Source organism: Myotis davidii, unplaced genomic scaffold (genome assembly GCF_000327345.1).
Source record: "Myotis davidii unplaced genomic scaffold, ASM32734v1 scaffold184, whole genome shotgun sequence".
NCBI classification, from domain to species: domain Eukaryota; kingdom Metazoa; phylum Chordata; class Mammalia; order Chiroptera; family Vespertilionidae; genus Myotis; species Myotis davidii.
The window spans coordinates 696,408-706,678 of NW_006297021.1; the positions used below are offsets into that span (position 1 = coordinate 696,408).

Consider the following 10,271-nt stretch of genomic DNA (forward strand, 5'->3'; position numbering starts at 1 on the left):
GAGACCCGAAGGGGCGAGCCCACCCTTGGGAAGAAGGGAGACTTCTCATTCCTATGCCTGCCCACCCACATGCCACAGGGAGAACAGCGCCTGCCATTTGCTCACACACAGGCCGCACCAGTCATGGAACTTGGGGGGAAAGTCACCATGACGTTGTCGTGTGATCTGAAACGGCCGATGAAGGCAACAGCTTTAAAGGCAGAAATGAGGACATTCTTTGTTTCCCCAAGACCTTCTCCAAAGCCACTGACCGCCACAGGAATGACGGTGACAGACGTGGCATTCAGAGTCCATGGGCACAAGTAAATGCCGCCCCATGTCTTACATCAGGGTTTCCCCTTGACCTTTCCAGATAACGGCCCTGGCATTTACCTCACCATCATCCAGGCAAGGGCTGCGCAAGACACCATCACCCTGCCTTTGCCACTCTCAGTCACAAGCTGCAGAAATGCCCCCTGCACTTCCAGAACTGGCCTCCCCCCACCCCCACCCCTTCGTCCCAACAGGTCAGGGGACATCTTCATTTTTTCTTTAAAATTCTAGTTGTCCTGCGTTTTCTCTCGATTCCCCTTCTGACCTTTTCTCATTTTTTCCTGTTCTTTCTTCCTGTTTTCACCTTTTCTTCCTTCCCTTCCCTCCTCTCTTTTTCCTCATTATTAGCATGTCCCAATGAGAGTCTATGATCCCTCATTTACTGGGGCCCTATGAAAGGCAAGCCTCACAAATATCATTAAAATCAAGAGAGGCTGCTTAAACTGGGCATCAGAATGGGGGGAGCCCTAACTGGTTTGGCTCAGTGGATAGAGCGTCGGCCTGTGGACTGAAGGATCCCGGGTTCGATTCCAGACAAAGGCATGTACCTTGGTTGTGGGCACATCCCCAGTAGGAGGTGTGCAGGAGGCAGCTGGTCGATGCCTCTCTGTAGTCAATATTTCTAACTCTCTATTCCTCTCCCTTCCTCTCTGTAAAAAATCAATAAAATATATTTAAGAAAAAAAGAATCGGGGGAGTGGCCACTCCCAGTCCTGTCTGCTCCTGGGACAGTTTATCCATGAGCAGTGACAGGAAACATACTGTCCACAGGAAACATTGGGCCTGGGAATAGGAGAGAGTCAGGGTTGAAGGTCATCGTTTAAGATTTGTAAGAGATACAGAGAGAACAGTAGCACGTGGGGGCGTTGTGGGGGGCTGTCAGGGAAAGGAGACAGGGAGTGTAAAGCATGGGCGGCGTGGAGGGCTCAGTTGTCATTCATGAACTTGGGCCATGGGAAGTCTCTACACCTGGTACTCCCGGATTTGACGCTGATACCCAGGAAAAGGATTTGCTGGGTTTTTTCACACTGAATGACCCTGTCAGCCACCTAGTTGCATTCCTAATGATATCCTCAAACAGAATTCCTACTTAACTGAAATCTGCACATTTGAAATAGAGCAACATTAATTTTTAAAAAGATTAAGAAAATGTGCAGCTGCCTTAAAATGATGGGAAAATATGTCCCAGCTTTAACAACGCACGAGTGTTCCAAAGTGAGACAGAGCAGCGTGCAGAGCACACGTGAAAGTTCTTTTTTCCCTTTAAAAGTGTGTGTGCATTGTGTTCATAAAGTTAAGTATTTTGATTGAGGCAACTGTGAGGTCTCTGATCCAGCTACCCATTATTTTGTGAATTTAAAGGATGTTGGTAAGTGTGTGTCACCACCCTTTCTACCTAATCCACAGTTAGTGTGTCAGTGTGGACAGCCGCGTCTTGTCAAGCCTGATGCGTGGTCAGCCCGTGGGTGAGCTCCCGGCAGCCTCGGCACCTGGCCCCTGTTCTCAGAGGGTGTGGACCGCAGGCCCGGCATGGTCAGCCCGTGGGTGAGCTCCCGGCAGCCTCAGCTCCTGGCCCCTGTTCTCAGTGAGGCAACTGTGAGGTCTCTGATCCAGCTACCCATTATTTTGTGAATTTAAAGGATGTTGGTAAGTGTGTGTCACCACCCTTTCTACCTAATCCACAGTTAGTGTGTCAGTGTGGACAGCCGCGTCTTGTCAAGCCTGATGCGTGGTCAGCCCGTGGGTGAGCTCCCGGCAGCCTCAGCTCCTGGCCCCTGTTCTCAGAGGGTGTGGACCCCAGGCCCGGTGTGGTCAGCCTGTGACACCAGGCGGAGACCTAATGAAGCCGGGTCATCAGAACTCAGGCTCTGCAACCACAGCCTGGTCTGGACCAAGTGCAGTAAGTGTAGGCGCACCTGGCCCAGGTTCGGAGCAGGTGCAGCCTTAACTTTTGCTTTTATATGAAATGTCTCGTTGCTGTATTTTTTCAACATATGTACTTTTATCAGCAGTTGAAAGACATTTTCCAAAGTCTCCACAGGTGTCCCCTTTGATACAATTCCGGGGCTTTGAGCTGTCTAGACTAGTTAGAATTATGGTTACGGGAGATACTTTACTTATGAATTTTACATAAAACATATTTAAGATTCATATTTCCTCTTAATGGGTCGTTATTCTCAAGAACAGGGCCTCCCCGATTTCTCAGCAGTGCTCCCTGTTTCCCTTCTCTTGCCAGAGGCCCCTGATGTGGCCCAGCACCAGCCTGGTACCAGCGGGGGTGGGGGGGGGGTTCACACATTTAGCTCCACTGGCTCCTTCCTGAGATGAAGCTGCACTCGCCCAGGAGTCAGGCTAAGGACCTGCTGTGGTTCCCGCCAGGGTCCCTCCATTCCCCGGGCTTTTCCCAGCACCGGCTTGTTAGCTGTGGAGAGAAGAGGAAAGCGTGTGAGAAGCTCTGGTTTTTATAGAGATTTCCAAACCCTCAACCTCTCCAACCCTCAAACTGCACTTATGCAAGTTAACAATTACTCCCTTTAAAAAAGTATCCCATATACAAAAGATTCAAGGACAGAGAAAACCGGTATTAATTTATAAAGTATCACTGACTTCCTCAGTGTTCGGGTGTACTGAAGGCATTTGTTTTGATACAATAATTGGATTTATTCAGAACTTTCTAGAATTTATCAACATGAAAACCAGACTCGCCAATGTCTCTTTTCTACCATAGCGAAGTGATTGGCTAGGCTCATCTTCAGTTCAAAAGGCAAAGTCCCTAAACAGCAGCCCTTGATAAACCTGCCAGTGAAAGTGCAGGAGCGTAGCACCCCCGGGGAGGTGAGCACGACCTTCCCCACGTGGGAGTGTCCTGACCACTGGCCATGCCCTACAGCACTGGCTGCCATCTCAGCCTCACCATGCCCTACAGCACCGGCTGCCATCTCAGCCTCACCATGCCCTACAGCACCGGCTGCCATCTCAGCCTCACCATGCCCTACAGCACCGGCTGCCATCCCAGCCTCGCCTGTGGGTCTCCTTCCTTCTTACCCACTGGGACTAGTCCTTCAGAGCTGGGTCTCCACCCAGAGGAAGACAGAGCCGGCCCTGCCTGCCTCCCTCTGAGAGATGCACCCTGGGTATGCCAGTGGGGCCTTCTCGTGGCCGCCACCCACACTTCTGTTTGGAGTTAGCGTGGATGGAGAGAACAAAGCTATTTTTAGAAATTCTAATACTGGAATCTGTTTCATTCCATCAGTCAGCCAATGTCAAAACCCCTTTCCAAAAAAAAAAGTCTGGAAGCTAGAGCTTATACCGCCGCTTAAAAAATATCTTTTCCCCTCGAGTCTTTTCAACTAAGGACACAGCATTAGGTTTTAGGGCATACAATTCTGTGTTCAAACTTCCAAGATGCCCATGTAGACACTGGTGCCTCAGACGCCCAGTGTTTTCTCGTCTTCGTCCTGCAGATTGCCCGCCTGGGGTCTGGAGGCTCGAGGCCAGTTTATGGGCATTTTCACTGTATCTTTTAGCTTCTGCTGAGTCGGTCTTGCTAATGCTCCACAGAATTGTTTAGCTTTCTCTCCAGTCCACCTCTTTAGCTGGCACCACAAAATCTCACCTATTACCATGGAGGGAAGTGAGGTTTTTATGGTCCATATAAACTTGTCTGAGTACCACTGGCAAGATCTTGTCTTTGCCCATGTTACTTCTGCTTTGGGCCAAAATGATTACATCTCCAGGGACAAGTTAAATGTCTTTTTTTCTGGCACGCTTCGCACTTTAATATTTGGCCCAGTGGTTTTTTGGCTTACCCATATCTTCTGAGAAACTAATTGTCAACACATAGTTTAGATGACTTCCAAGCTGATAACTTATAACAGCTGTTGTATCAAGTTACATAGCCTTAGGGGCTCATTCAAAACTTAGATATATTTTTTTGCATTAGCTAAAAAATTAATGTATTTAAAAATGTATCAATACTAAAAATGACTCACCAGATCCAGAGAGAGATCACACCCAGAGTTAGAAGTCCAAGTGCTCCCGGTGCCGGAATGACTCCATCACATGGATGTTAATAAGCAGACCGCCTTCTTAGATGGTATGTTCTTTATCGATTCATTTGGTTATAAATTCAAGAGTATCATGTGCTAAAATGTTTATACTCATGAAAATGTTGAGATTAAAAAGTAATAGCAACTGTTATCCTTGTGAACATTTCTTTTGTAGGTTTAGATTGTTATCACAAGCCCAGTCTGACATCTGGTTAGAGAAAAAGAAAAAGGGTGGGGTTGCGGGGGTGAATGGTCCATAATATCAAGCTCTACTTGCGACGGAAGATGGTAATAGACCGCACTCAGCAGTTTATAATACAATTCTCATTTTATTTTAAACATATTTTGCATGATATAAAAATATTGATCACAGTGAACTTTACCAATTGTTATCGCTATAAACATGAATGCAGAAACAATATTTTTAGTGGAAATAAATTATATAGTCATTTTTTTTTTTAAATCACAACAGAAAAACCTCGGCTGTTCGGTCCTTGGCAGAAAACCAGTGTTTATAAGAGGTCTTTGCAGATGAGCCTGGGCCCGTTTCCGTGACGTGATCCACGTGGCTCGGGAAACACCCACCGACCGCTGTCTCTGTCACCGTGGCCCCACACACGTCTCTCTGTCCACAGACAGTTTTAAAGGGGCAGCACAGTCTGCCATGGCAGGAACGGACGCCGGGAAACAGTCCCATCTCAGTTCACTGTGGTCTCTTCCAGTACGCGGGCACACAGCGACACACCTCCTCACTGAACGCAAGGCCCGGCTCGCAGTGCTTCAGCCGGTTTGTGCACGGCCGTCTGTAACAACTAGGAAAACAGAGACACACGCTCTCGTTAAAGGCCAAGGCGAGGAAAAGAGATCCCTCTTTTTTACAGCTGCACAGCACTGCATGGATGGGCCTGGGGAATGTTATGCTAAGTGAAATAAGCCAAACTGAGAAAGACAAATATCACATGATCTCACTTAGTTGTGGAATCAAATGAACAAAATTAATGGACCCACAAAATAAGACCCGAAGCAGGGAGGCGTGGAACAGACTGACAAACCTCGATGTGGGGTTGTGGGGAGAAGAGATCAACCAAAGGATTTATATACTTACTAGAGGTCCGGTGCACGAAATTCATGCACTTGGTGGGGGGGATCCCTCAGCGCGGACTGCGCCCTCTCACAGTCCGGGAACCCTTGGGGGATGTCCCACTCAGCCTAAGCCGTCAGTGGGACATCCTTAGTGCTGCCGCAGAGGCAGGAGAGGCTCCCACCACCACCACTGCACTCACCAGTGGTGAGCCCAGCTTCTGGCTGAGCAGCCGCCCCCCCCCTCCCTCGGAGTGCACTGACCACCAGGGCAGCTCCTGCATTGCTCATCTGCCCCCTGATGGCAGACCTGTCATTCTGTCGTTCAGTTGATTTGCATATTCACCTTTTATTATATAGGATATGCATAGCCATGGACACTGGCAATTGGATAGTGAAGACCTGGGGGATAGGTAGGGGCTAGGAGGAGGGGGGCAAAGGAGGGGGACAGAAGATATCTGTAATACTATCAACAATAAAAAAATATATTAAATAAATAAATACATAAAAGACCAAGGGGAGGAATTCGTTATGCTATAAACACACTTTTGTGTTAGTCTAAATTTTAAACTAGAATGAACTTACTCATTTGTCATAACAGTAGGTTTACAGGTTTGTAAATTGTTAGTTTGTGCTTACAATCACACAGTTTGAGGGGAATGGACCCTCACCCTCCAGAGTGTCTGGGTTCCTGATGTTACAAATGGAAGAGTGAGACACTGCCAGCATCGGTATTATTGAAGTGCTCGCTGCTTCGTATATGAGGAGATGTTGGAAGTGATTGTTCCGGGTCTGCGATTCAGGGTGATCACATAAGCATGAGACTTTCAGGGAACCAGGGCTTCAAAGGGACCCAAGGACCCAAGCCAGCCATCTGCAGGCAGGACTGTGGTCCTCAGGGGCAGCCCCACCCTCACTCCCATCTGCGGGACCTGCAGCTGTGATCATGGTGGGGGCTCACCCCCCTATTCCCCACCTCGGCTCCATGTGCAAAGGGAGGGACAGTTTCCCTTGGGGGCCCCTCTCTGCCACCTCTGGACTTCCAGTTTCCAGCAGTGGTGAAAAAATTAATGATCAAGCAACTAATCCCATCCAAAGCCCTGTTGCTCTGAGGAATGGGAGAGAGCTTTGAAGATGATTTTTTTTTTTTTTTTGGCATATGAGTTTGGTTAACATGTGGGAATGGGGATGGGTGTCCAGGGAAGAATGCAAATGGCCTGCCATGGAACTCCACAGTGCACTGCAGAAAAACTACACATGTGATCCTGATACTATCATTTCACTTCTTGTGCTTTAGAAAAGGAAGCTCATCTAGTTAAAATGTGATTTTTAAAACTTCTAAAGACAAATGCAATTTTATAAGACCACTGTTGTTCCTTACGTAAAAAGACAGAATTCTCAATGAGCAATGAAAGTTACTGAATAAGGCAGTAGACCAAAGCTTGTATATGCTGCCCACCACACTTTTGGAATAAATATTAAGAGAAAATGGGTGTAAATATTTTCAAAATATAAATTATTATTTTTTGCTTCAACATATGCATGAAACCTGGAATTACACCCCTATAAAAGTGACCATAGGGAGAGTTTCAGTAAATAAAAACCTTTATGAAGCATGTATACTATTAAGAGAAATACAATGATACAAATATTTTCTACTAACTTATAAGAATTCTAGAGAAAAAATATGATTACTGGTTAGGCTTTATAAACATAAAATTTCAGCTTTTTAAATACATACTAATTAGGTTCACTCAAAGACTCAAATGGCTCCATAAGATTTGATATTTATATTCTGCATTTTTTAAGTATCCTGGTAATTTGAGTAGAGATATGTGAGTAAAATTTCAATACAGTTATTGCTTAAAATATTCTAAAGAGAAAAAAATGGTTCCAGTAAGGCATTCTGAAACAATAATGAAAAAATATGTCATCAAGTATATCTGTAGATTCAGTGAATCTCCTTATGCAGCAGCTAAAATGCTAGTGCAGACGGATCTTCAAATATAGCATAAAATGAGAGCACAGAACTTTTCAGAACAAAAAGGTGGACACTCAGTTTACTGAGGAAGAGAGTACTGATGACATCAATGCAGAGACGCAACTGTAAGTAGATGGAATGAAAGCGTGGAGTCCTGTGCATAGTCATCCTTGAAAGGCGTCATCACCGTCCGCGAAGAGCAGATGAAAGAGAAGAAGAGAAGCCGTGAAGGTGATGAAGAGCAAACTCAGAGAACCCAGGAGAGGGCAATGTAATGTCAGACAGAAAAGGAAGAGAACTTAAAGAAAAGCTACAGAAAGGGCCGCTTACAGAAAGACCAACTTGTCCAGTGCATGTGGCAATCAAGAGTGTATTGATACCTTAAACAGAAATCTATCATGGAATTAATTCTAGGGCACAAACCCCATTAGTTGGTTGAAAATTCAGAGATGGCCCAGTGAGCGTGGCTCAGTGGTTGAACATCAACCTATGAACCAGGAGATCACGGTTCAATTCCTGGTCAGGGCACATGCCTGGGTTGCGGGCTCGATCACCAGTGTGGGGCATGCAGGAGGCAGCCGATTAATAATTCTAGCTCATCGTTGATGTTTCTATCTCTCTCTCGCTCTTCCTTCCTCTCTGAAATCAATAAAAATATATTTAAAAAAAGAGAAAATTCAGAAAATTCAGATGAAAGAGGTGACTGTGTGGTTACCAGAGAGGCTGAGGAATGGGGTAGGGGGGTAAAATATATGATGATGGCAAGAGACGAGACAATGGGTGATGAGCACACAATGCAATATACAGGTGACGTGTTATAATATTGTATCCTTGAAACTTATATAATCTTATTAACCAACATCACACCAATAAATGTAATAACTCAAATTTTAATAAAGGAAAGAGGTGGACCCAAATGCAGAAGGCCTGGCCTTGAGCATCTTTGGCAAGGACAGATCTCGGTGGACAGCTCTGCATCACAGGGACAGGTTGATAAGATAGAAGACATCTGGGAGCTTTTATGAATTGAGGGGAAAGGACAACAGAGTTAAGGTGTAAAGGTCAGGAAGAGAGAGGCATGATGGGTGAAGCAATGTTGAAGGAACATGGGAGGACATGTCGAATGTCGACTCTGGCTTCCGTAGTCGACCACCTTATTCTCAGGATAGACAGGACCAAGGTCAGGACTCACACAGAAAGGATTCGGGCCCAACGTGTCATGTTTTTCTTGGTGAAGAGGGAGCAGACTCAAGGTTTAAGGAGTAACCTCTAACAGCATATTAATTTACTCCTCTAATTCCATTAAACACTTCGCTTAAATATTTCTATGCCTAGATACAATTCTACAGTAATTGTCAATGTCTTATCCTTTGTAAATTTTGGACACAATTTTCTGCACTTAGAACAGTGGTCTTAAATTTCATCTGATGGAATCATAATTGTGGTGGAGGCAGGTGTGCACTGCCCAGTGGTATGTTTTTTGTTGTTGTTAATCCTCACCCGAGGACATTTTTTCCATTGATTTTTAAAGAGAGTGGGAGGAGGCAGGGAGAGATGGAGGGAGGGAGAGAGAGAAAAAGAGAAACACTGATGTGAGAGAGACACATAGATTGGTTGTCTCCTACACATGCACCTAAAAGGCCAGGGATCGAACCTGCAACCCAAGTACATGCCCTTGACTGGGAATCAAACCCAAGACCCTTTCGTGCAGCAGCTGATGCTCTAACCCCTGAGAACACCGGCCAGGGCCTGGCTGCATTTGGAAAATGCTCCCAGGTGACTGTCCTATGTACCTGTCTAGCTTGGGTCGAGAGCCACCACCTCAGCTTCTGGGACAAGGACTCAGAGCACACTCTGAGCCTGGATCTGGTGTGCATTCCAGGCCTCTTTTCTTGCCTTGAAAGTCTGGCATTGGTTGAAACCCCTCAGAACAACTCTTCCAGAATTTACTGGTTCCACCAGCAGCTGTTGCTTGTGTTGAGAAAACTGCGTTTAGTTGAGAAAATGATTTCCAGGAAGAGAAATACCCACGGTTCATGACGACTGCTCACCTGCACGTCTGAGGCTGAAACTTCTTCCCTTTGAGGAAGCACTTCTGGGGGTTTTCTGTACATTCACAGGCGCACTTGGCTGGGTTGAGGGGCTGGCTTCTCGGGCAGGCTCTTCTGCACACGCACTGGCACGTGCTCTCGTCGAACTCCCTGTGGGGCCCGCACGAGCTGGGGAAGAGTTTGTTTCTGCAGACGCATTGGCACGAGTCTCTGTCCAGCTCCTTGTGGGGCCCACAGCTAGCCGGCCGCAGCCCCCCTTTGCAGACGCACTGACATGTCTCTTCATCCAGCTCCTTGTTGGGGCCACAGACGTCGTGGAATCCATCGGCCGCGTCTAGACAACCAGGCGGGACATGGTTACTACACCTCACTCGGGGCTGGGTGGTGTTATGCAATAAAAGCGTGGACAGCACCTTCCCTGGCATGTTGTTCATTACAGGGCTGTGCATGGACATGGCATGTGCCTCTACAGGAGCGGTCCATGCAATACCAATGGGAGGCAAGCAAGGGCCCATCGCGTAGTGAGCTAGTGCGTGTCATGACCTGAACATCGTGCGTGTGGGTCTGATATGAAAGTGCGTGCCGATCACAAGAGAGCCTTGGCATCTAGTCTCCAAAGCCAGCACGCTCTTACCGTCGCCATCGGTGGAGGCAAACATGAAATCCTGCTGAGTGAGGCACCTGCAGATGTGGCTGCTCCACGTGTGGTTGGCGGGGCAGGTCTTGTTGGCAGCCTGGCACCTGGGGAGACAGACAGGGAGGCATTAGCTTAACTGGCATGGAGATGGGGTCATAGCT

General features: G+C 46.9%; 1 protein-coding gene across 1 annotated transcript in view; it reads right to left on the reverse strand.

The window, feature by feature from the left end:
• Positions 1 to 4,682: 4,682 nt before the first annotated feature.
• VEGFC (vascular endothelial growth factor C) overlaps positions 4,683 to 10,271 on the reverse strand; it is a 59,664-nt gene continuing 54,075 nt past the window's right edge. Inside the window, exons 5-7 of the mRNA XM_006772711.2 lie at positions 10,108 to 10,214; positions 9,474 to 9,807; positions 4,683 to 5,173 (exon numbers count right to left, since the gene is read on the reverse strand). Coding sequence (XP_006772774.1) covers positions 5,065 to 5,173; positions 9,474 to 9,807; positions 10,108 to 10,214 — 550 coding nt within the window. The 3' untranslated portion in view covers positions 4,683 to 5,064. The remainder of the gene's footprint in view (positions 5,174 to 9,473; positions 9,808 to 10,107; positions 10,215 to 10,271) is intronic.